This window comes from Diceros bicornis, chromosome 28 (genome assembly GCF_020826845.1).
Source record: "Diceros bicornis minor isolate mBicDic1 chromosome 28, mDicBic1.mat.cur, whole genome shotgun sequence".
In the NCBI taxonomy this organism is placed as follows: domain Eukaryota; kingdom Metazoa; phylum Chordata; class Mammalia; order Perissodactyla; family Rhinocerotidae; genus Diceros; species Diceros bicornis.
In genome coordinates, this window is record NC_080767.1 from 29,316,145 (window position 1) to 29,342,536 (window position 26,392).

The 26,392-nt window shown below is 41.2% G+C and overlaps 2 protein-coding genes across 6 annotated transcripts in view; one reads left to right on the forward strand and one right to left on the reverse strand.

The window, feature by feature from the left end:
- Positions 1-1,283: 1,283 nt before the first annotated feature.
- On the reverse strand, positions 1,284-23,373 carry RBM18 (RNA binding motif protein 18). 3 transcript variants are annotated; one of them, XM_058523947.1, is made up of 7 exons: positions 23,260-23,373; positions 20,568-20,633; positions 19,936-20,054; positions 12,008-12,134; positions 8,629-8,715; positions 6,838-6,923; positions 1,284-3,325 (listed from the first exon to the last, which is right to left on the reverse strand). In XM_058523947.1, exons 3-7 carry the CDS (start codon positions 20,046-20,048, stop codon positions 3,166-3,168), a joined length of 573 nt encoding a protein of 190 aa, XP_058379930.1. In that variant the 5' UTR covers positions 20,049-20,054; positions 20,568-20,633; positions 23,260-23,373; the 3' UTR covers positions 1,284-3,165. The 3 variants fall into 3 exon arrangements, with proteins under 3 accessions (XP_058379930.1, XP_058379928.1, XP_058379929.1); XM_058523945.1 differs by having other exon boundaries at positions 19,936-20,064; XM_058523946.1 differs by lacking the exon at positions 20,568-20,633 and having other exon boundaries at positions 19,936-20,064.
- A 38-nt stretch (positions 23,374-23,411) lies between these two features.
- Positions 23,412-26,392, forward strand: part of MRRF (mitochondrial ribosome recycling factor) — a 55,927-nt gene continuing 52,946 nt past the window's right edge. Inside the window, exon 1 of one of the 3 annotated variants that reach the window (XM_058523942.1) lies at positions 23,412-23,476. The gene's annotated coding sequence lies outside the window, so the exon portion shown is untranslated. The remainder of the gene's footprint in view (positions 23,477-26,392) is intronic. The other 2 variants (XM_058523943.1, XM_058523941.1) reach the window with 2 other exon arrangements.

Genomic DNA, 26,392 nt, shown 5'->3' on the forward strand with positions numbered 1-26,392 from the left:
AGTCCAGGCAAGAGATGACAAAGCCTTGAACAAAAATGGTAGTGTTGGAGGTGGTGAGAAGTGATTGGATTCAAGAAGTATTTTGAAGGCAGAGTTGACAGGATTTGTCGAAGGACTGGATAGGAGCAGGAGAGAAAAAGAAAAATAGAGGACAAATATGATGGGATCAAACCGTATTTTACGAACATGATGATTACAAACAGGAAATATTTAACATTTAATTTATAAGGCAAGAATTAATCCTGTTCTTCTATATAGTATTTTAAAAACTCACAGATATATGTGCTGATTCAGAAATTAACTGTACATAGCTCAATAAACAAGGGACAGGGCTCTAGAACATTTGGTTTAAGAAAACTTTTTTTTTTTTTGTGAGGAAGATCAGCCCTGACCTAACATCCATGTCAATCCTCCTCTTTTTGCTGAAGAATACTGGCCCTGAGCTAACATCTGTGCTCGTCTTCCTCTGCTTTATGTGGGACACTGACACAGCATGGCCTGACTAGCGGTGCGTTGGTGCGCGCCCGGGGTTCCAAACCCGGGCCACCAGCAGCAGAGCATGCGCACTTAACTGCTATGCCACCAGGCCGGCCCCGGTTTAAAAAACTTTTGCTGTTGAATTTTGACATGCTTTGAAAAATCTTTCCTCATCTGATCCTCCTCCCCAATACAATACTGCCAATTACAGAAAATCAACTGGTTAGGGTTACATTTTGCATTTGATAAAAAGAGGAGCTGAGATTAAGAAGATAGTTCACGTCTCTCTCCTGAACATTTCCCTCCGTTCTTCATGCTTGTATAAATCAAAATGATAAGTGACATAACTGTAGCCAAACAGTAAACCAACATATAATTTTAAAGTACAGGTAACTTCGTAACAAAGAGTCAACCAAGTTAACACTTGTATTTTACAAACCTGTCACTAGATTGCTTTCAGCTTATTAATGACACATTTATCTCTTTTGAAACCTCTACTTTGAAAGAGGGACGAAACACAGTAGGATGCTCTCAGGGACATCCATTAACAACTTCTTTTCAAATAGTTATTTGCAGTAAGAACAGCTGGTCTCTTTTCTCATCTCTAATCACAGAAGTAGGCATGCATAGAGAGTGGAGAGAATTGCCTCTGAGGTCACCTCCAGCCAGAGCCTTCTGCAGAGAAGGCACTTAGGAACAGCAGCCCTCCTGGACACACTGGCCCGAGTCCTGGGAGGAAGCAAGCCTACCAGAGAGCTGCAGTCTTTATTCCAAGAACTGGAAGAGAGAAGACACAACCACACAGACACTGTCGTGCATTTATTCACACGGAGGAATAAGAATCAGTACAAATAATAAACATTGCTTTAAATACAAATAAATAGCTCTGGTTTCTAAAGGAAACAACTCTAGATAATTCAAAGTTAATATTTTCTAAGTTCCCATTAAAAATAGAAGACTATTTTGCATTAAGTAAGTCCTACTCCACCATAACCCTTTGAGGACTTAAGGATAAAATGGTGAATTCTATACTCTAAGAAGTCACCAGAAAAATGGGAGATAATGTTGCCACCTCCCTGATCTATCCCCCAAATGGAAGGAGAGTTACTTGTATCATAGACAGAGCTAATAAATGCAGAAAGTATTTAATATCTAAAGATATCTAAAAAGATTTACCTTGGGAAAGGTGATAAGAATTTCTCTGAACCAGTCCTGTGAATTCTGAAACCTCACTACGCTGAAGTTTGGGTTCCAGTGTCTTAAATTCATTTATGCTCATAGGAAGACTTACATTCTAACAAAGAAAGCTTCCTCTTGCTAGGAACAATAATGCTAAACAGTATGTAACCACCAGGAATGGCCCTAGCCTAACACAATGATTTACCTGCTAAAGAAGCAACAGGGCTGCCCAATGTAACAGTCTGTCAACCTGGCACCAAAATGACCAAACTTGCTGACAGAAACACACTCCCAAGTCTGTTGATTTATTTTTCTCTCTCTATTGTTATACTTATAATGTTCAAAGTGGCAAAAAATATCTGGGGAGAACTATGTTCTACAAATGAAGGATCATTTTATAGTCATGCAGTCTTTCAAGCCTTTGTTAAAAACGACATAAAACATGAGGTCATTATAATCTTGGTGCCAGAGTAGTGCCTGCTCCATTGACTTTCTGTGTCCACTGCATGTCCCCTCCTCACCCTGCACAAGACAATTCAATTTCTTCTACTCGGACCCCTACACAATTATTAATAAATAATATGTTTGATAGAGATCAATATAGCAACGCTTAGGTTTTCAAAGAAACTTCACTTTTCTATTTAGATTGACCATGATATAATTCCAAATAGAACATTCTCATGCTATAAAAACAATCTCATGCAATAAGTGCAATTTTAAAAGTCCCATGTTAATAACAACATGTGGTATTATAGAAGGCAAGATTATTCAGGTTTTTAAAAAATGATCACTATAGAATAAAAGTTGGATTTCCAAACAGAACTTCCGTTGTGGTATAAAATGGTAAATTTGATTCTACAGTTTTGTCTATGCAAACAATTTTAAGATATACACCATGTTTTCCTAATTGGGATTTTGAAACAATAAGCATAATTCTTAAACAGATTACCACAATATTTGCTCAAGGAACCGGCTCCTTTTTGCCAAGAATTTGTGTTTTTAATCCAGTTGGAGGGATTTCCATAGTAAATTCTGGAACAATAGTTCTGAACATGATTCAAAATCTGTCACTTCCCTCCCTGTCTCTTACTTTTTCTTTATGTTGTAAAGACACCTGAGCACAGAAAAATGCTTTTTTTTTTTTTTTTAAGTCAGACATTAATAAATTTAGTTTCCTAATTTAAATAGTAACATTTTTTGTTTGCCTTTCTCTCTGGCACACTATATAATGTTTCTGGAGTTACAAATCCAAACAAACCAGCCAACTAGAGCATCCCAGTGTTCAAATCACAATTTTGGATACAATCCTATTTATTCTGGATGATGCTCAATTCCACACATACTTCAGGGAAGAAATAGCCATAAGAACATCCAAAAATGTTATGTTACCAAACTTAACACGTGACTGTGCTCTGTTGGATAGTACCATTCACATCTATAAAGTACAAAGGCAGAGGATTTCATGTGTGGAGACCAATTTGCTTTTGCTGCTACAGTAATTCATAACCATCATCTTCGAGATTTCCAGGCTGTTCTAGAATAAGGAGTAGTCCTTTTTTTATCTGGTGGTTTAAAGTAGGAATAAACAGGTGCTGCCGGATACTCTGCATCAGGATTTTCTGCCATCATTTTCAGCTTTGCTTCAATGGCCTTTATCTTTGCAGTGACACTGGATAAAGGATAGCAGAGGATCAGAGTGGGCCGGGGTGCATTCAGAAAACACTTGTGTATTTCATCTTCCTTGTGCCTCTTATGCAAATCAGAGAAGCAACAAGATACTCAAATATGAACATGCAAACATTTCATATTAAACACACACAAAAATAACTAATGCTCTCATTTTAAGAAAGAGATCAAGTCTGAACCACCTACTAAGTTTTTACTGTAAGTCCAGACACTGTTAGGAGTACTTTGCATATCATTACATTTAATCCTCAAACACAAACACGTTTCAGCACCTTAGTGCTTGGCAGATAGTAGGCACTCAAAAATAATTCATGTAGGAATTGAAAGTAGGGTCTGGAAGAGATATTTGTACACCTATGTTCATATCATTAGTCACAATAGCTAAAATACGGAAGTAACCCAAGTGTCCATCGACGTATGAATGGATAAGCAAAAAGCGGTATACTGGAATATTTTAGAATACTATTTTGGAATATTATTCAGTGTTAAAAAAGAAGGAAATTCTGACATACGCTACAACATAGATGAACCTTGAGGATATTATGCTAAGTGAAATAAGCCAGTCACAAAAAGACAAATACTGTATGATTCCACTTATACAAGGTACTCAGAGTAGTCAAAATCAGAGAGACAGAAAGTGGAATAGTGGTTGCCAGGGGCTGGGGGGAGCTGGGAATGAGGCATTACTGTTTAATGGGTAGAGTTTCAGTTTTACAAGATGAAAAGAATTATGGAGACGGATGGTGGTGATGGTTGCACAACATTATAAATGTATTTAATACCACTGAACTGTATGCTTAAAAATGGTTAAGATGGTAAATGCTACGTTATACATTTTTTTTTTTAAAGCATACGCCTTTTTTATTTTTTTATTTTATTTTATTTATTTTTTCCCCCAAAGCCCCAGCAGATAGTTGTATGTCATAGCTGCACATCTTGCTGTATGTGGGACGCGGCCTCAGCATGGCCGGAGAAGCAGTGAGTCGGTACGCGCCCGGGATCCGAACCCGGGCCGCCAGCAGCGGAGCGCGCGCACTTAACCGCTAAGCCACGGGGCCGGCCCTGTTATACATCTTTTATGAGAATAAAAAAATTGGAAAAGATAATTTGTGTAGGATTGAAGACATTACCAGGTGGGTAATATTCCTCATTTTGCAGATGAAGAAACCAAGGCACAGAAAGGTTAACTTGCCTAATGTTACATAGCTAGTAAATGGTAGAGGTGACACTGGAATACAGTCAGGCTCCAGAGCCCATGCTATTAACTGGTATACTACCACCTTTTGAATCACTAAATAATAATAGAAAAAACATCCTGGAAATCCTATAATACCTCTTTTGAATGACAAATGTGTTTATAACGGCTGTCATTTACAGAGTGCTTACAACGAGCCAGGCTCTGTGCCTGGCATTTTACTTACACTGCTTCTAATCTTTGCAAGAATATTGCAGTGGGTATCATCTACATCTTATAGATAAAGAAACAAACGCAGAGAGGTAGTGATTCGCCCAAGGTTCACACAGCTAACAAACCGTGGAGCCAGGATTCAAGCCCTTGCTTTTCCCTCCCCATCAGGCTAGGAGCTGAGCAGCCCCGTAGCAGAGAGACATGCTGAGGAGACACTGCAGAAGTTGTGAGGAATTTCCCTCTGATGGGGGTCACTGCTATCCTCGGACCAGAATGCAAAACACAGGCAGGGGTATTTTTTGGCCCATGGCTCCCTTTATTTTCCATGCTTGATGCTGTCAGTGGTCTAACAGTCAGGCAGAGAAGCTTGGAAGGGAATGTATACATGGCCTTTCAGAGATCCTCAAAAGATATACATCTGCTGCACATACTCATAATTTTTCAAGGGCAATGTAAAATTAAAAAACTAAGTTATAATAAAAAGAACACTGAGGCATTACCGAGATGCAGTCCAGCACCTCTTCCATTAATGGGACAGCCAACCATTCATTCTGTATGAGTCACAGGGAAACAACCTTCCCTAATTAAGCATAGAAATTAACAGAAAGATGTAAGCTGAAGTTCTCTGAGTTAAAAAAATAAATGGAAAACACTAGGTTATCTAGTAAAAAGTGTAACATGAAGATCACCAATTATAAATGCAGTCGTCCCTTCCCAGCGGGAGTCAGATTTCATGAGAACCTCCACAGAGACCACTCTGTGATCAAGGAGGTTCAGTCTTATGGGGAAAATAGCATAGTGGATACGAGTACCCAGTGAATCTACAGAAATCATGCTAATGTTTTTTTTTTAATTTCCAGGACTCCAAACAATAAAGCAGCATAAAATTAAGAAATATCAACGATATTAAACTTAAATTAGTAAGTATAAAATTAATTTTATCAATTTTATCACTTCTGAAAACATTTCAGGATCACATTACCCTGCAGTTTAGTGAGATGTCTGTAAATCTGTTTTGTTTGGTGCAGATAACATATTAGAAAGGTTGTTTTTTGTTTTTCTGTCTGGCCCTCCATTCAAATAGGCGTCATTTTCCTGATTTCGTGATTGAGAGTTGACTTCTAATCCTTATAAAACAGTGAGGCTCCTTCACGTTTCTTTCCCCCTCCTCTAGAACAGGCTTCAGAACTGTGTTCTTGCATTTACAGCACGGAGTTTCTTTGAAGTAGTAACAAAAACGGGAATTCTGAAGTCCAGCAGACCTGGTTTTGAATCTGGACTCTGCTATTTGCCACCTGCATGATCTTGGCCAAGACATTTTACCTCTCCAAGTTTCAGTTTCCTCATGTGTAAAATGAGTGTAACAGTACCTTTACCAGAATTTTTATAACTAAATGACACATGGTATGTAAAGTGTTTAGCACAGTGCCTGCTTCATAGTAAGCTCAAAAAATCCTGGCTATTGTTATTGTTAAAATTTCTCCCTAAGCTACAATGCAAAAAAAAAAAAAAAACCTCTAATTCTGCTCAACCATCCACTTAACTTCCTCTTTCTCTATCCCCTTAGTTCCTTCTGTTTTGAATTAACTCCAAAGAAGTAACTGACAATTTGTACATACTAGAACCAAAACTGTTATAGCTGCTGAAACAGTACATAGAATTAAAGTGCTGCAAACTAAAATCTGGTACAAAGGAACTCATAGTTGGGGAGGAATTAGTGTATAGTGACAAATGCTGAGGAGACTCAAGGCCTTAAGAAAACGCCTGTTTTCAGGGTAAGGACCATGTCTGATGTACCTTTGTGTTTCAGTGCCAAGCACAATGGCTGGTGTGTGGTAAGTATGCCAGCCTTGTTTTGAGTGAACAAACTCTATAAACGGTAGTACACGATCTTGGAGGTATGGGAGGAGTGCAAATGTATCCATTCTGGAGATGAAGGGAACGCATCTCTCAACATGTCAAAAGTTAGCAGATTCTATTCTAATTGAGTCTGAAGATTGACTAGAGAATGAATGAAGGCTTGGAATGAAGAAATGGTTCAAGCTCTGGAATACTTGTTTGTGTCTTTCTACAGCACACCATCTTACCTCAGGTTAGACTGAGTGGGCTCAGTGCTTGAGGATGGCTCAAGACTGATAGGAAGGATCTTATCATTCTTGTTATGATCGTATCTCTGGAAGAAAGAAAAAGGCAAATTACTTTCACTTGGAAAAAACCAGCCCTTTACTCTCGTGCATGGGTTCAGAAACTCCAGCCCCACCAGTGTATCATCAGCATATTTCTAGACAATTTTAGGATTGCTTTACATTTAGAACTAACGCAAAACTCCACACAATTTTGGCCTAAAAGCTCTAAATTTAGAAAAAGAAGTTTAGAAGAGGCTTCCTGTCTAGCCATTAGTCGTCCTTATTTGGTAGGGAAAGAATCTCAACTTTCAAATTCACAGATGGTACAAATACACAGCAGGATTGCCCTCTTGCATTCTTATTCTGTCACATATCACCTCTTACAATATCTATTTAGCTTTATTCAAAACACTTTAAAATTTTGCTAGATTTTTGCCAAGTACCAAGGATAATATTCAACTCTTAAGAGGCCTGAGTAGAGAAAAAAAGTCATAACAGCTTTCAGCCACTGATATAGAAAACATTCTTCCGTAAAAAAGTAGCTTAATTTGATGTCAGATAATTATATACTTCTTGTAAAACGTAAACATAATATTAAAGAGCAATCAGGAGCCTCTGGTCAAAAAGACTTGTAGGAGAGAACTGTGGGGCACAGAGATTCTCAAATGAAACACAGGAACGAAGGATGATTTCTCTTGTGTGTCTTTTCGGTGAGATGCAGAACAAGAAAACAACAGCCAATTTGGCAAATGAGCCTTGATTTTCTTTTGAGTAAAAAAAGCATTTGGTAATTCTCCTTGTTGTTTCTATTTTTAAGGCAATGTGTTCTAGAAATTGAGAAGGCTCTGTGATCACCTGAAATTCTCATAAGGATCCAAAGTACCTGAGCTCAGTTTGTCAGCTTGGACACTGAGCTCAAATGTTTAACTTCAGTGACTCTTTATTGGGAAGCTTGTTGGGTAGAGAGTGTCTGATCAAAAATCAGGCTCATATAGCTCAAGATTGAGGCTCCAGTTTTAACTGTCACAAATCTTTTTGCAGGCAGGTCTGTCAAGACCTCACCACAGAAGGAAGAGAATCAACTCTTTGGATTGCTCCAGTCCACATACTTCACCACCTCTGTGCTGGCTACAATAGAATGCCATTCATTTTTTTTTTTCTAATGGTCGTAGCTTTTCCAGTGCATTTCCCAAGAGAACAACTACAAGATGAACAAGGCAGTTTGCTGCTTCTTGGTCCTTGGAAACAATACAGACACTGCAAAGTCCCACAAATTACTCTCGAAAATCTCTGTAGTAGGATGTCAGTGCTTTAAGCACTCACACAAACGACCCATTTCTCAAGCATTTAGAATAAACATATTCAAACTCTCTACTGAATTGAGAGGCTGGGAAGAGTCTAATAATGCCTAAAGCAACTAATTTTTAAAATAAATACATTTTTTCCTCCAAAGAACCACCCCCACCAAAAAAATGATAGAGGTCTGAGTATACACATCAACCACATGGAAAAATCAATCAAAAACAGAATCTGTGCGTATGTGGAGGGAAACAACGAAGGAACTTAATCCCTCCTGAGATGTTTCTCAAAAGAAAAATCTGGCAACACACATGGTAAATACAAGTAGGAGACCTAAGCATGGCTGTTCCAGATGTGAAGAGGCTGGGATACAAATGGGTAAGTGGACAACTGTCATTTGGCAGACTCATGTAGGACAAGCTTGACGTTGTCTTTCTAACCTGTTAGACTTACCTTTACTTGAGCGTGTGCCCATCGGACCACCAGCTTCTTAGACAGAGCCAGCTTGCCATTGAGACACTGGATGGCTTGTTCTGCTTCCTGTCCAGGAAAGGGACTAATGTTAGTCAAAAATTCAAATGCCTAACTAGCTACACGTATTCTCATAGGGCCTCACTAGCTTTGATGGCTGCGTTTCTAACCAAACTGCTTTTGGTCAACAAGTGGCGAAGAGTTTACAATAAAAAAAGGCCAAATTACAAAGATGGTATGTGTTTTGTAAAGTCAGTTAAACAAAAATTCAAATCCTGGCTCTGTCACTTACTGGCAGTGTGATATTTGGCAGGTCACTCAATCTCTCTGAATATTAGCTTTTTCACCTGTAAAATATGGATACTACTACTTGTTCCTCATTGGTCGTTGTGAGGAGTCAGAGTGCATGCAGAGCATGTGGTAAGCACTCAACCAGTGATAGCTAGTAGTCTTGTTCTTCTTAGTGAGACCTTTCTACACACTTCTCTTAGTTAGGGCAGCACCTACTATGTCCAGAAGTTGTACTCCCCCCAGGGACTCTGGAACTATATCCTGGACTAGGGTTTATACTCCCTGGATCCAAAGTGAGAAACAGTAATGGTTTCAAAGGATATGGGAATGAAGGAAACTAGGCCGGAAAAAGCAGGAGTGAGTCAAAGAGACTGTGAGCAAGGTATTTGTGTGAGCCAATCCATGCACCTGGCTTTCTGAGCCAAAAGTTCCCTGACCCTTTCCCCATCAGATATAGGAGCAACAAGGTTGAAAGGAATTCCTGAAGCTGGATAATAGGCACTCTAGGACATTCCCAGGAAGCCTGGCTGTAGTTTTCCATCCTGCCAAACCTTCTCTGCTCCATTTGTATCCATGAGGCATTCGGCCAAGTGTAACCCACGTTTACTGCGAGTGAAGAAGCCCTTAAGGAACAGGAAGAGGAACAAGGAGAGTCTATCTGAGACTGCAGAGTAATGACAGCAGGCACTCCAGTCTGGTTTCACCGGTGATTCTCTTATTCCCCTGGAGTTCGCCAGCATGCCATTGAGCAAATATTTACTGAATGCCTGCTGTATGTCAGGCATGAGATAGTGACCAGCATCCTCGCCTCACTCTAGCACACAAAGTTGGAGGGACAGATAAGAGACCTTTTCTTCTCCTAAGTTTCATTTAGTGAGTGAGAATTTACATGGCACTCTCTATTAATTCTGTAGCATCAGAGTAATAAGATGCCAGCAGGGGATGTTTTAAAAAATAATTTCATATCTCAGTACATTGTTTCAAAGTTCACATATTCAACATTATTACTAAATGCCAACTACGTTTTCTTATGTACCCTCATCTAGTCTCTCAACTTCCTATAAGTTAAGGAGGGTGTGTGTTTTTAATCTCCATTTTTAGATAAAAATTGAGGCCAAAAGAGGTTAAGAGACTTGCCCAAAGTTAATAAATAAAAGAGCCAGAAATAGAAGCTGGGTTTTATGACTTCTAGTCCAATGTTTTTAAAACAACATCTGCCCCAACATGACCACTGATTTTAGATGTCTGTAAAAATCCTCATCACACACTATCATTAAGGAAGAATAAAGTATTTAAAAAGCTAACCATATGGGGCATTCTTTTAGTTCCCTCAAAAACACTTGAACAATTAACATTAGAACAGCAATGTATCACTTATTGCCTATGACATTTGCAAAAATTAGAGCAAATAAAAAAATCTCCAGCACTGGTAAGGACAAACAACCCTCTCATACTGATACATCATTTCTTGAAGGCAATTTGGCAGTCGCATTAAGAAAAAATATGCATGCCCTTTGTTGACACAACTCCATTCCCACAGATGTAGTAAATATGCACGTAGAGCTATAAATACATTCACTACTGTACTATTTACACTTGTGAATCACTGGGGACATCCTAAATAGCTAACAATTGGAAATTAGTCAAATAACTTATCATATGTTCATATAATCAAATATTATGCAGTCATCAAAAATGATGTTGATTAGGGGCCGGCCCGGTGGCGCAAGCGGTTAAGTGCGCGCGCTCCGCTGCGGCGGCCCGGGGTTCGCTGGTTCGGATCCCGGGCGCGCACCGACGCACTGCTTGGCAAGCCATGCTGTGGCGGCGTCCCATATAAAGTGGAGGAAGATGGGCACAGATGTTAGCCCAGGGCCGTCTTCCTCAGCAAAAAAAGAGGAGGATTGGCAGATGTTAGCACAGGGCTGATCTCCTCACCAAAAAAAAAAAAAAAAAAAAAAAAAAAAAAAAAAAAAAAAATGATGTTGATTAGTTTTTAAACTGAAGTCTAAATTACATCTAATAAATGCATAAATAGTCAAGATACAGATCAATGAATTTTTACATATATATAAATATATATATAGCTACACTGGTGAAACCACAATATCATGATACAGAATGTCATCTTGATGTGTATGAGATGAGAGAAAAATTTTAATATACTTTGAGTGGCAAACAGGACAATAAGATCTAATTCATGTGTTATAAGCTGTACACGTGTTTAAGCGTGTGCGTATGTGTATGTGAACGTGAAGAAAGAAGAAGAGACTAGAAAGATATATAACTAAATATTAACAGTGATTATTTCTGGGTATTGGGCTGATAAGTGAAGTCACTTATCTACATTTTCATCTATAATTGACACGTATTACTTTCATAATAAGAAAAACATCCAAATACAATCATTATTAATAAAACAATAACTAGACAATGTTCTCACACATGACTAATAAAATTATAGAGAATACTAAGCAGTGTCTATATTTAATAACATTCAAATGCAATTTATCAATAAATGTCCACTCCAAGGACTAAATTTTTAGTACAAGAAGATACATGTATATTTCACGGTTGAAGCTGAACATTCTCTTCTTCTACATATATTCAAATTTGTATGCATTTGTTCTGAGACATTGAGAAGAAGGGTACATTTCTAAGAAATCAAAATAAAAGAGTTTGTGGGTGGCTCACCACAGACAGGGAGGGCTTCTGTACCACAGGGCAGAACTACTGAAAGAAAAGGAGGCTTTGTTGGCCAGCCACTAAAGGAACAAACAAAACAGAACAGGGAGGAGGACATCCACGTGCTTAATGTGGGTATCCCAAAGCATCTGGTCAGAAAAGTAGGTCACTTGCCTCAGACCGTGAGCCTAGGGAGGGCAGATTTTGAAAACTGTTCACTAATCCATTTGTTTGCTCAGGATCTCCTTTAGGACCCAGAGTGAGGCACCCAGAGATGAATCAGACATGGCTCCTGCCCACAAGGAACTGCTATTCTGGTAGTCAAGAGAGATGTACGAGTAATCACGAGAGGATGGTAAGTACTGGGATGGCGGAGCTCAACTACCTGCTTAGTTTCGAAGTTAACGAAACAGTATCCTCGAGGCTGGCCCTCCAAAGCACCTGATTTGTGGAAGAGGAAGTCAAACTGCTTGACCGTGCCAAACTTCTGGAGGAGCTTGAGGAGGTGGTATCTGTGGAAAAAGAGCAGCCCATGAGTCCATGTTGGAAATCTTGTTGGCCACTCAGCCTGAAGTGTGAGATAAAAGCAGGAGATAATTTACCCCAGGGATAAAGCCTTGCACCCCCGCCACCTGCCTTCCTCCATACTGCAGTCTTAGTTTATTTGGCAAAAAGAGTTGTTTGCCTCTATTTGGAATGGGAACTAGAATTGTCATGGCTATGCGTCTGTCCAGCACAAAAATACCAAACAAAAAACCACACCTAACAAACAGCTGTCTGGCCCACAAGCATCATTTGTTTTTCTTTGGGAGAAAAGCTCAAAAATAGTGTTGATTTATTTATTTTTAATTTCTTGACAATGAAATAGTATTCGTGAACAACCACAACTCCATCAGAAACACACACGCACTCCAAAAGCCAAAGCCTACCCTATCTCAAAAATAAAGTAACAAAACACATACACGTTCACACAAACAAACATACAACCCTGGAAGACTTCCTTATTAGATTGCATAGTTAATCATTAGCCCCAAATTGCATTTGTGAGAAACTCTGCCAAAACCAAACCACAGCTAGTAGCACTTCCACAAGTGCTTGTGAGTTTCCACCCCTGATGTGACTGAACGTTGGGACAATGTGGAGCCACAATGTGACTGAGGCTGGTCTCACACAGGGCAGGGGAACCTGGCCAGTCCTATAAATTATCCAGCCGTGGGTAACTAACCAATCTCAGCTGCTTTAACATAGTTTATACTCTGGAGCATGGAGGAATAAAGACTACAGATGGCCAAGGAAGAAATTTATTCCTGGCAGGGGAGGTTCACCCCAAGCTCTTGCTTGCCACTCTGCCCTCATCCCCTCCTTGGATTCCTGTCTCTAAAACTTATTTGGTTTCTATAGAGCTTCTAAGTTATTCAAACAGATGTGGCCTTAACAGGTTGCTGTGGCCAATCTCAACTCCGACTTCCTGTCATCTGATGTAAGGGTGAGACAAACCAACAGCTCTCCCGTTTCCTTTTCCTTTGGCCTTCCTCCTGGCATCCTCCACGCTATTCAAATGGAGTCAAGGCTTTCTCTAAACAATGCTGTCCCTGTGATACTAAAAAGGTATCAGCCCACATGCTAAATCTGTTATTACTGGGAATTCTACCCCACAGGGAGTCAGCAGAGCTGTCCTTACAGCCACATTTATATTCACATTGTTTTTTAGGAGAAACCCATCAAGATTTTATTCTTGAGTAAGAATCTCCTTTGGGAGGCAGAAAGATAGGAAATGGATCATATGCTATACTAAATCTGAAACTAACGCACATCAACACGAAAGCCCATTATCCTGGATCAGGTGCCTGACAGAGTGGAGCAAGGAAGACATAATACAGGTCTTGTACTTGGGCAGGATGCAAGGATCCCCAGGCATACTGTGGATATTAATCTGGTCTTTAGACCTGTTTTGAAAGGGAAAACAACCGTAATTCTCTAGTTTCCAAATTCTCAACTCCCATCAGGGGACCTCAACTGCTAGTGAGAATGTAGGAGGTGATTTTTCAGGGGAAAGGGAGACACCTCAAGTGCAAATTTCTGGTTTTACTTGATTTTTTGAATAGGCTTACAGCAAAGGTGAGTCTCTCAAATGCAGAGACAGATGAGCTGGAAGAGTCTCCCCAGGGTCTTTAATTCACAGCTGCATCTTCTACTTACTATACCCATTCAAACCTTAACACTGCGCCAGTTACCATGAATGGTGGGTCAAACTCGTTTTTTAAAAAAACAATCTAAAGGCTACCATGGGCTGGTCATCTTTTCATGCTCCATTCTGCTTAATAGCAGGAAGGTAAGGCGATTGGCATTTCCTAGGAAATGTATTTTAATTTACTCAGGAAAAAAACGCCAACAGATTATTCTTTGAAAAGCTAACAAATACATTCTGCCCAAGAAGTGCGACCTTAAGATTCCAGGAACATCTGCTTAGGTCTGTGTCTTTCAACTTCTCCAAGATTTCTTTTCTTGTTTGATAATTTCTTGAAATTATCGGAACACCGAAACAAAAGGAATGAAATGTTTACTATTTTGCTTCCTGGAGATGGGGACTGCAAGCTCTGATAGTGAAAAAAGCCTGAAGAATCTTGCTTTCACATCTGCAAGCACTTTCATCTGCTGCTTAAGGGTGGGAGAGCTCACTACTCGTCAGAGCCTCACTTCACTTAATGAAATGTGGGCCCTTCAGCCTCCAGGAGCTAGAGAATTACTACACCAGAACCACACATATTTCTGCAACTTAATCAGTGTTTTCGGTAATGGGTCTTTAAAATGGCCTTCTTGCCTAAAGGCAGAGAAGTGATTAATCTACACAATTGGTAAAATGGACATCTATGTGCCAAGAACTGCATCAGGCACTTGGACCCTCCAGATGAATACAACCAGGTCCATAACTAACTCTGGTGAAGGCCCTAGGTTCCTGCCTTCAAGGACCTCACATTCTGGTTAGAGGAGAGAGATACATAATCAACTAGAAAACAGTGTGATGCTTGCACACAGAGGTATGTACATAGCACACATACGAAGAGGACCAATTGTGCAGGGAAGGTGGTGGTTAGTGAACATCATGGGCAAAGACATAAAGGTGAAAAAGAGACCGATCCAGTGGAAGAGAGTGGCGTAGGCAGTGAGAGATGAGGCTGAAAGGCAGGCAGGGGACAGGTGGTGAAGGATGTTGTGTGCTTACTGAGGGAATTTTAATTTGATGCTGGAGGCAATGGGAAGCCAATGAAATGACATTTAAGATCGTTTTTAGTCACAATTTGTTTTAGAAAAAATTTTCTTTATAAACTTATAGAAATTATATGTGGTGAGTCTTTACGTTCTATGCTCTGTACATTATTAAATGGTCTTACTGTGTTTCAAATTTAAGTAAGCAAACAGTAAAGGCTGTTTCATGCAAACCAAGGCATGAAAAGAAGCAAGGGCAACAAAGGAAAAATAAGGAACGGGCAGAGAGAGAAACAGGGGTTTCTTCAGGAGTAAACGCATTGTTCTTACATGGTCATGAGTTTACCCCCCTTGCATTCTAGTTTACCCCTGAAAGTCTGCATCAGAAGGACATTTCCACCTGGATAGCTCTCCATTGCTTTTAAGTTTCCTTAATACACCACAAGCTGACCATCTCCCCTCCACAAACTGATGCCTCTTTCCAGCTATCCCACTGGTCAGTGTGGACCCAATTCTTTTACATTTCTCAGGCAAGAAACATTAGGATCATCTTCAGCTCTCCACTCCTCTTCAATCACTTTCTCCATCTCTCAGACTCAACCACTGGTCTCCAAGTTCACTGTCTCTGTCCAGATGATACTAAAGGCAGGTCTGTAGCTTATCTTCGACTGCAATCTTTGCCCCTCCAATTCATCCTACATACTGATGTCTAATTTCCTTACTAAAACACCACTTTCATGATGTCAGTCTCCTGCTAAACACTCACAATGAGTCTCTTCTACATGAAATTCAAACTCGTCTGAATAAATTTTAGACTTTGTCTTAATCTGATTGTATTCTATCTGGCCAACTACTATTTTCATTATCATTTAATATGCAACCTCTCCTTTAGTCAAAAAGGTCTTCCTGATACTCTGCTCACACATAACAATCTTTCTTATTCCTACTTATATACCTTTATTTAGGATTCACCCTCCCTTTAGACTGCTCCTTCTTTTAGAATTTCTACTGGCTTTGTTCTCTCTTATACTTCTCCTCATACATAATGCAGTGGCTATTAATTTGGCTTTCTACATAGCACATTTAATATTTGAAAAAGAAAGCAGTATCAACTCTTTTAGAGGAAACCACGGTGTGGAAAACAAATAATGTCTAAGGACATTAACCTTTCCAGCTTCTCTGCTGAAGGCGCTAGTAATGACATTTACAGGTGTTGTTTTATTCTCACAGTTAGATTGGGTCCCCTAGCTATTTAAAAGATGTCCTTACATTTCAAAATTAGAATAGGATACTTTAGGTTATGACTGCTTAATTATGTGGACTATTAGAATATTTGTGCAAAAGGCACTAATTTAAGTAGTGGGAAACTAGTCCAATCATTAACTACTTCAGGGAACTGAGTCAACTCATTTAACTCTTCTTTTCCTATAAAATAGAGAAAAATACTGGGGCCAGCCAGGTGGCGCAAGCAGTTAAGTGGGCGCGCTCCGCTGCGGCGGCCTGGGGTTCGCCGGTTCAGATCCCGGGCGTGCACCGACGCACTGTTTGGCAAGCCATGCTGTGGTGGTGTCCCACATAAAGTGGAGGAAGACGGGCACAGATGTTAGCCCAGGGCCAGTCTTCCTCAGCAAAAAAAAGAGGAGGATTGGCAGATGTTAGCGCAGGGTTGATCTCCTCACAAAAAAAAAAAAAAAAAATAGGGAAAATACTATTTTCCACTTGCCTCACGAGGTTGTTACAAGCTTAAATAAGAGGAACTAATGCAATATTAGAGCTAAAAGAAATGTTCAGATCCTTTGGTTGAACATTCTTTCTTTATAGGTAAGAAATATGAGGTATAATGTAGTTGAGAGGAATCAGAATATAGAAATAACAAGAGTTTGGCATCTGCTACCTCCATAAATAAGAGTATGTCATTATTCCCTTACATCCAAATCCCTAAGATCTATTTACTCACACAGATATTCCTGGCAAGGAACATGGCCCTAAAATGGTCAGTATTGCAACCACAAAGTGAACCCAAATAAACAAGAAGCAGAATATTAGAGAGCAAGACAGTCGGTTCCCATGCATATTCTCTTGATGGGCATCCTACTGTAACTTGAGCTGGACTCAGATTAATAACTAACAAGCATGCACAAACAGAATGACTAGATTTAATTACAAAATAAACTTTGAAAAATTGAGTGAAAAAGTTTTTAACTGCCGCTGTTTTACATACCCCTGTAACCATTCATGACAGTAAATATATACTATAATTTGTCTTCTAACAACAGGTGAGAGAGCATTTGTATAATTTTATTTATTTATTTTTTTCCCCCAAAGCCCCAGTAGATAGTTGTATGTCATAGCTGCACATCCTTCTAGCTGCTGTATGTGGGACGCGGCCTCAGCATGGCCAGAGAAGTGGTGCGTCGGTGCGCGCCCGGCATCCAAACCCGGGCCGCCAGCAGTGGAGCACGCACACTTAACTGCTAAGCCACGGGGCTGGCCCTGAGAGAGCATTTGTATAGTTTATAAAACAGATCAGAGGAGGGATGGTAGAGAGTATAGCTATGTATAGGAAAGAAAGATAAGAAGGGTTTTGTTGAAGGGGGAGACAGCAGGAACTAGCAGCAATTTGTGGGTGGGGTGTCAGTTTAATTATGAAAACTAGAGGGTGCTCTGCAAACTTCTGTCATTAGAAGTTCAGAGATTTGGATTCAAATAAGGCTTTGTGAGCTTGGACTACAAGCCAAGTACCACATGTTCACATCAGTTTCATCATGTAATCCTTCAATGTTTGGGAATGATTTTATTTTAATAATTAGTCTAGGCCCATCGTTACCTACTTTGAGAGGAATGGGATCCAGAAGTTCATGTACTTCAAAAACTGAGAAGGAAATCACATATTTCCACAAAAGAGGACCTTACTAAAATGTCAGATTTCTTTGCTGTAATTAAGTAAACTAAATGGGTAATACTAAGCATTTCATGCTTACCACAGCTGTGATTGGTAGTTATGTCTTTAAAAAGAAATTTATTATTATTTAATAAATTAGTTTGTTTAATAGAGAAAATGTTTTAAGATAAGGAATCCGTAGAAGAAAAACAGCAAAAACAATCCCTGGTAATACAGAGGTGGGAAGCCACAGGTACAGCCAGCAAGGCCCTGGTCTGTGGTTTAGTACTTGATGTCTACCTTTGACCTGCTCTAAAAAGAGCAGAGACACCAGTGGGAAAGTTTTGATTCAATGCTCCTGTTAACGTTCTAACTGAAGAAAACATTCATATACTCCAACTTATGACATAAACTGAGATGGCAGATGCCCATTTGAACCTTCCTGTCAAGCGGCAAGACACAATTAGAACATGGGTCTCATTACAGGGAATTGCAGCCAAAACAACATAGTTTCCACGCTGCAGATTTCCATTCAGACAGGCAGAGGTGGGAATGGAAACCACTCTTGGGAGCATCCTCTCGCAGCTTTGGTTTTAGATGATGGAAACAGCTTCTCTGATCAACAGACATTAACTGAGAGGTTGGGCAGATTCACACATTCATTCTCAAAGCCAAAAGGCATCAAGAGAACCAAAATAAATGCACAGTCTATATTTCAGGGCCCTTGTGATCAAGGTAACATAATATGGGGGCAAGACATCTTAAAAACCATTGTGATTTCTAGAGGGACCCACCAGTATCTACATTTAGTGGATTTGAGCTTGAGCAGATTCAAGGAACTAAATTTTCTGTCATGATTCTGATACATTAGTTTACATCCCTTTTCATCTCTCCTAATCCCAACCCTTGTACACACCTCCTCTCATCCCAGACTCAAACAAGCAGGTGCCCTTGTCTCCTCTCCCCTTGCCTTTAACTCTATTCCAAAGGGAGAAACTTCTAGGACTGAGGATACACGCCATGCTCACTTTAAGCACTGACCCCATACAGCTCAATCCACTTACGCTATACTCTCCTGCCACTAACCCCCACCCTGCCCCTACTGAACAACTAGGGGAAGAAAAATCCTCTCAATTCTCTTTGCTGACAAATTCCTTTCCACTCCAGTCACGTGCTGCAAACGATGTTTCGTCAGGGACGAATCACATAAACGACGGTGGTCCCCTAAGATTAGTACCATAAAGCCTAGGTGTGTAGTAGGCTACATCATCTAGGTTTGTGTAAGTACGCTCTATGTTCGCACAATGACAAAATCACCTAACGACACATTTCTCAGAACGTATCCCATTGTTAAGCAACACATGACTGTATAATGTCCTCAATGCAAAGAATGCAAAGTCAGGATAATTCAATGAGTTTTATGACCGTGAGCAAGGCACTTACATCTCATAGGCCTCAGTTTTCTCTACTGTAGGATAAGACAGCTGGAACATATCAGAGGTTTTCAAGTGTGCTCCATGGAGCCCTATAAGTGATTTCTAAAGAAAGGGTGGCAGCCTTTCCAAAAGGCTTCGGGGGTACCTCTTCCTCCTTTAATTAGAGCAGCTCTGAGCTTTTACTTTATATATAGGTTCTGATTACTTTAAGACAAGGTTCCTCAGATTTAAAGTTTGAAAACTGCTTAGCATGGCACTTGGCACACAGTAGGCACTCAAATCATTTAATGAATGAATGAAAACCGAAGGAACTGGGGTAATCTCAAAGATCCCCTCCAGCTCTGACCTTCTACAGTTCTACGGCCGCTTAACATGAATTAGAGTCAAGCGGTACCTCTATGCCTGTTTGTGAAGGCACTGTGACTTCTTCTGCTTGTTCCTTCATTTTGAGGAATAAAAGTATGCCCAAGGCTGATTCTAGAAAATAATTTTCTAGTCGCTGGGTGCAAAGATTCATATAGTTGAAAATTGGAGAACATCTTTGGTAGTAGGAAAAAGAAGTATATGGTTTCAAGGATATCCAAGTCTGTGTCTTTGCAGGAGAAGAGCTCAAAAGTAAAAAAAATGACAAGATAATAGGCGATTAATAACATCACACCTTTCTCAAAGATAATCAAAACACAAATAAAGAGCCAAAATATATCCTACATCCCTTGAAAACTCTTCTGAACATCATCACCGCAAACATCCCCATCTTGTAGGTAATGAATTAAGATGACTTAGACTTACTCTGTGATTTTGGGGTCCAGGTTGCCAATCCATAACCGGTGCCCTTCCTGTAGGGAACCCTCTGAAAGGATGGATGCGTTCTCCAGGGGAAGAGTTTTGGTTTCTGCTTCCATCAATCTCTACGAAATACTAAAGGAAATGTGAACATTCAGGCAGGAGAGGAGCAACACTTGTGAACACGAGACTTCAAATTCAATTCAACAAACATTTACTCAAGGAGGGCATGCCCTGGGCAGTCCTTCAAAGGCCTCAGTCATTCCACAACCACGGCCCCAGCACCGGTTCCCTTGGGACAGCTCCTCCGGCAGCCAGAGCGCAAAAGCTTCCATTTACGGTGAAAGGGGCGTGGTTCTGCGTGTAGAAACTAAAGTTTTCCTCTTGTGAAGCCAGAGGCTGACTGGGCAGGAGGCCAAAGTCTTTATTACTACATGATACTCCAGTTCAACAATGGTCACCCAAAATAAGCCTTGGAAAACACCAGAAAGAGAGTCTTCATGACACTGAAGGGGATGGGTGGGGGAGAGCAGCAGTACCTCTCTTCTTTATGGCAGAGGCAATATAGGAAATTTAAGGCCATAGACTGCGGAGTTAGAACTGGGTTTGAAAGCAGGTTGTGTGACTTGGTGAATTACCTGGATGTTCTAGGCTTCTGTTTCCTCATATATATAAATGGAGATAACAGTTCTTATCTTACAGGGCTGTTGTGAAGAGAGAGCATGAAAAATCAGTAAACACTGCATCTAACAACAGTCAGTCATCAATAAATATTAGCTATTACCATGTTTAATATTTTGGGAGAGACTGGGAAGAAGAGACTAACTTCCTCCTTAGTTATTCCAGTTTCACCGTTCACTACCTCTGTAACCTTGGGCAAGTTACTTAACCACTCTGTGCCTCAGTTTCCTCACCTGTAAAACTGGGGATAATAGTTCGTGAGAGCTGTGTGGATTTACTGAGTTAATACGCGTAAAGCATTAAGAACAGCGGATGGCACCTAAGAAGCATTCAATTAACGTTAGCTTAAATTATTACTAGTCTTAGTTCCTGAAATGTCTCATCTCACAGCCAAAAAAGGAGGATGAGGATTATGATGAGACAGTAGTGGAAAGAGCAAAAATCTTGGTGTCAGAAGACCTGGTTTCAAATTTTGGCATTTCCACTGGAAGTCACTTCTCTCTAAGCTTCAGTTTCCTCGTCTCTACATAATAAACTTTGCCCTGCTTATCACTTATAGTTGCTAAGAGGACCAAAAATGAGACGATAGATGTAAAATAAAGCTTTAATAAATGTATAATGTGGTAGAGAAAGAAAAGATATAAGGGCTGAGAAGATGGCAGGCTGTGTCAGACTTCAGAACACCCTGCTAGAGAAAACAAGTGTCCCATATAACCAGAAGTGCCTCAGAGGTCAGCGCTGCAGGAACTTTTTTTTTTTTGGTGAGGAAGATCAGCCCTGAGCTAACATCTGATGCCAATCCTCCTCTTTTTTTTTTGCTGAGGAAGATTGGCCCTGGGCTAACATCCATGCCCATCTTCCATCTTCCTCTACTTTATATGGGACGCTGCCACAGCATGGCCTGAGAAGCGGTGCCTCGGTGTGCGCCCGGGATCCGAACCTGCGAACCCCGGGCCACGGAAGTGGATCCAGCGCGTGCACTTAACCGCTGCTGGGCCGGCCCCCAGGAACTGTGTCTTAATAACAGCAGCTGACATATACTGAACACTGCCATTACCTCTTATTCATCTCAGTACAGCCTAGAAAGTCTAGTACACAGAAGCCCCTAGGTAATTGTTTGTTGAATGTGTTTATCTACCCTCACACATGTATATTCATCTCCTTTCCCACTCACATGTTCAGTCTGTTCAGCAATGTGTGACAAGCAAATACCAACTGCTAAACCCTGCGCTATGTGATGAAAATAGAGAAACGAATAAGCCATAGCCCCTGCTCTCACCTCCTGAGAGAAAGGTGAAAGACATAAACAGAACCCCAGGAGCGGAAACAGGGGAGGAGAAACATTTTGTCTTCTTCCTGCTTTCCTTTCCTCCTCCTTTCTTACAGATCATTCATTCAAAACCAATATACTGAGTTTGTATTTTCTAGGCACTGTCTAGGTACTGGGGACAGAGCAGTGAACAAGCAAGGTCTCTGCCCTCAGGATGCTTACAGTTGGAAGAAGGGCAGGACAAAACAAAAGCAGATAAACAAATGATGTAATTTGTGCTAAGTACTGCAAACACAATTAAGCAAGGTGATTTGACATGGAGACTGGGGTTGGACTACTTTAGAATTTGTGGAGCGGGAAGGCCTCTAAAGGAGATGACATTTGAGAGGAAACTTGAATGATAGGACCTTCTGATTTTCTCATGTCTAAAAACAGCAATGAGAGCAATAGCTACAGGAAGGTACCATTTTTAGTGGGACGAGTGCGGGAGATGGAGCCAAAAGATCTGCATTCAAATCCTGGCTTTTGCACCCAGTTATTGTGTGACTTTAGTATGTCATGATCCCTCCTTAAGTGTCCTCTCCTCAGAAAAGCTTTCCCTAACAGAGCTCCTTGTTAGTCTCTATCACATCTACCTTTTCCTTTCCATATAACACTAATTCAATGTGTTATTTACTGTTTTATCTTCTGTTTCCTTCACTAGAATGTAAACTACCAGAGGGCAGGGCCTTGCCTATCTTGATCATGGTTCTATCCCCAGCACGTAGTACACTGCCCGGCTCACGGCTCGTGCTCAATAGTTACTGAAGGAATGAATGAAGCAAGCCACTTCTCTACTCGGAGCCTCAGTTTCTTCTTCCTTTCTAGAATGGGCACAATTACCCCTAACTCATGGGTCGTTATGAGGCTTAAATAAGACACCATCTGTGACAGCTCAGCACAGCGCTTTTTGAGGAAAAGTAAAGTGTAATAAGAGATCAAGATGGCATAGGACTACCAAAATCCTTTGGGTTTGCAATGGCGACAACCCTTTAGATAAACAGAGTTCACGAAACGCTTTTCCGTCTATCCCTCCTGCTGGGCTGCAACCACCCTGGAAGCCAGGAATAGTCATTCGGGGAAACTGAAGTTCAGAGGAGCAAAGGCACTTGTTCGTAAAAGCTAACGGTAACAGCGGGGTCAAGCCTGGAAGCCCGGTTTCCCGATTCCTGGCTGCGAATTCCCAGATGCGATGGGTCATTACTCGGATTGTGATTTCCGGGCCAGCGGCGGGACAATCCGGGGCGGGGCCTGAGAAGCCGTCTTGCTAGGGCAGCCTCCTCTGTGAACCCTCGAGGGGCCGGCGTGGAGGTGCAGGGGCAGGTCGCGGCCAGACTCACCTCGTGGCCTCGGCGTCTTCCCCTCGGCTCATGCCCCAAAAGCAGGTCCCGACTCCGCGGCCTGTCGGCCGTCTGCACACGTCCGCCTCAACGCCGCCCGCTGCCAGGCCGCTCGTGACGTCATGACGCCCGCGCCGCCCCGTGACGTCATGACGCCCGCGCCGCCGCCGTCGCCGCGGTCGCACGAGTCTTTTCCTAGTAGCCTGGGCGATAGCTGGTGAGTGGCGTCGGCACGGCCTCGAGGCGCGCGTGGTGTCCGGGTGCCAGAGACCTCTACTCAGGGACTCTGGGGGACCTTAGAGGGCCTGGCCGCTGTCCGCCGACGCGTTCCATTCGAGTCCGCCTTGACCTTTAAGGCTGGGGGCGGGACCTGTCGTATCAGAGCGAGTCTCACGGGTTGGGGGCGGGGCTCGTCTCATCAGCTAGGAACTTCGAGGATGGGAGGGGGCTTAGTAAATAGTAGCCGCCGTTTAGTAGCCCACTACCTGGCAGGAACATTTAATTTTCAGAACAATCCAATGGGTGTAGGTATTATTATCCCCCATGATGAAGAAACGGAAGCTCAGAGAAATAACTTGACCAGGGTCATGCGGCTAGTAAGTGATGGAGCTCAAATTCCAAAGCCTGGACTTGTAGCCCTACTCCGTGCCGTGCAGTGGCGAAACAGTTGCCAATAGCCCTTCTCTATTTACAAATCGTTTATCTCACTTGATCGCCCAGGTGTCCCTGAAATAGTATGGTCATCTACATTTTACAGATGAGATAGAGGTCCGGAGAGCTTGATCCACCTAAGGTCGGATACCTAGGCAGTGCTGGAACCACAGGTCTTCTCTCAGTTTGGTGCCTTTTTCCTTTCACCGCACTCTATTGCATTTCTCAGAATCTTGGAGAGCTTTATAGTTGGAAAGAATGAAAACCTGGTCTGACTCTTCATTTTATAGTTGAGGAAACAAAACCTAGGTAGGAGAAATGACTTGATACAAGTCACAAGTGAGTGGTAGAGCTGCTGCAAATGCTTTTTGAATACAGGGTGGTTATGACTCTGAAAAGGATGATTGGCAGGGAGTAATGGGATAGCTATATTGGAATCCAGTCTTCCTAGCTCTCAGGCAAAAGCTCTGTCTCCACCTTTTAAAGGGTCTCATCCCTTCTTTGGCTGAGCCAGGGACCTGATTCTGTGCGTAGTCAGGGTATAAATACCCTTCTGTCGCACTGAATTTAGAGAAGAACATGTTTTACTATCTCTAAGTGAAAATCTGGCAAACCAAGAGGTAATGGAAGCAGTATTGGGAAGTAGAGCACAGGACCCACTTTCTGAGGCTTAGATTCCAATTCTGGTGCTAGCATTGTGACCTTGGGCAAGGACTTAATCTTTCTAGACTTCCATTCAGGTATTCATCACACTTATTCAGTGTCTTCTGTGTTCAGGGACTGCTAGGCACTGGGAACAAACGGTGAACAAGAGAACCATAGAACAGTCCTTGTAGTGCCTCTAGTCTTATGAAGGGACAGTGATCAAATAACTACACAAATATTAACTAATGTTGTTAAAGTAAGTGCTATGAAAAAGTATAGGGTGTTATGAAAGTGGGCTACAGGACATTTGACCTAGAAGTTGCACTGGAGAAGATGGCCAAGGAAGGCATCCTCTGATGCTCAAGCTGAAATCTGAAAGAAAAATGGGAAGTAGTTCATGAAAGAGGTGGGGGAAAATCATTCCAAGCAGATTCAACAGAATGTTTGCAGACCCTGGAGCAGGAGGAATATTCAAGGAAATGAAAGATCAGTTTGCTTATTTGTAGAATGTGGGTAGTAATCACAACTCTGGTTATTGTGGGAATTAGATAATACATGTGAAAGTATTATATATACAACAAGGGCCTGTGTGTGTGCACACCCATGGTTATAAAAATGTACATATTATAAGCTAGTATACAGCTGGATTGGGACAGGTTGCTGGGACAATGGATAAGCCATGCCTTTGTAATCCTCATCTAATTCTTTCCAAAATTAAAATGAATCTTCTATGAAAAACAGGAAAATTCAAGTTTGAGAACGTCGAGTTTGGAAAAAGAATATGTGCTTCAAGTAGTTTTTAAAAATATCTCAACAGTTTGAATAGTAATGCCAATAATTGTATTGAGTGTTTTATATACACAGTGAAGTATAGTGGTTAAGAGCACAGACTCTGGAGCTAGATTGCCTGAAATCAAATCTTGGGCAAATTATTTAGCTTTGTTTTTTCATCCATAGAATGGTTATAATAATAGTACTTATCTCATAGGGTTATCATGAGGCTCAAGTGAGTTAATGTACGCAGTATAGCACTTAGAATTGTTTCCGGCACGTAATTATCGCTATATAGGTATTAACTGTTGTTTCATTATTATTGTTATAATTTTCTTTTCTTTTCTTTTGGTTTTTTTTTTGTGAAGAAGATCAGCCCTGAGCTAACATCCATGCTAATCCTCCTCTTTTTGCTGAGGAAGACCAGCTCTAAGCTAACATCTGTTGCCAGTCCTCCTCCTTTTTTTTCCCCAAAGCCCCAGTAGATAGTTGTATGTCATAGTTGCACATCCTTCTAGTTGCTGTATGTGGGATGTCGCCTCAGCATGGCCGGAGAAGCGGTGCGTCGGTGTGCGCCCGGGATCCGAACTCGGGCCGCCAGTAGCGGAGTGCGTGCACTTAACCGCTAAGCCACGCGGCTGGCCCTATAATTTTCTTTTTAAAGGCTCATTAATATCACCATGATAAAGATGTGGTGGAAACTGTATCTCAGAGAGGCTAAGTGATCTATCCAGGGTCACACAGCTACTAAGTGGGAGAACTGAGATTCCAGTTCAAGACTGCATCCAAAGCCCAGATACTTCCTGCCCCATTTTTTCTTGAGTAGGGGTTAATTTTGTTGGATAATACTTGGGCTGCCATAACAGTTCCTTTCCTCAACTTGGCTTCTTCTTTGCTGGACTGAGTGTTAATATACATGTCCTTAAGGTAAAGGGTCCAATGGACTGCCTTTATTGAACTTCCACTTTGAAATTTCCTGACTGCTGTGCAGTTACGATCTACGCCTTAAACACTTCAGCGATGTGGTTTATTTATAGAGTTGTCTTCCGGTTCACGTGTACTGGGT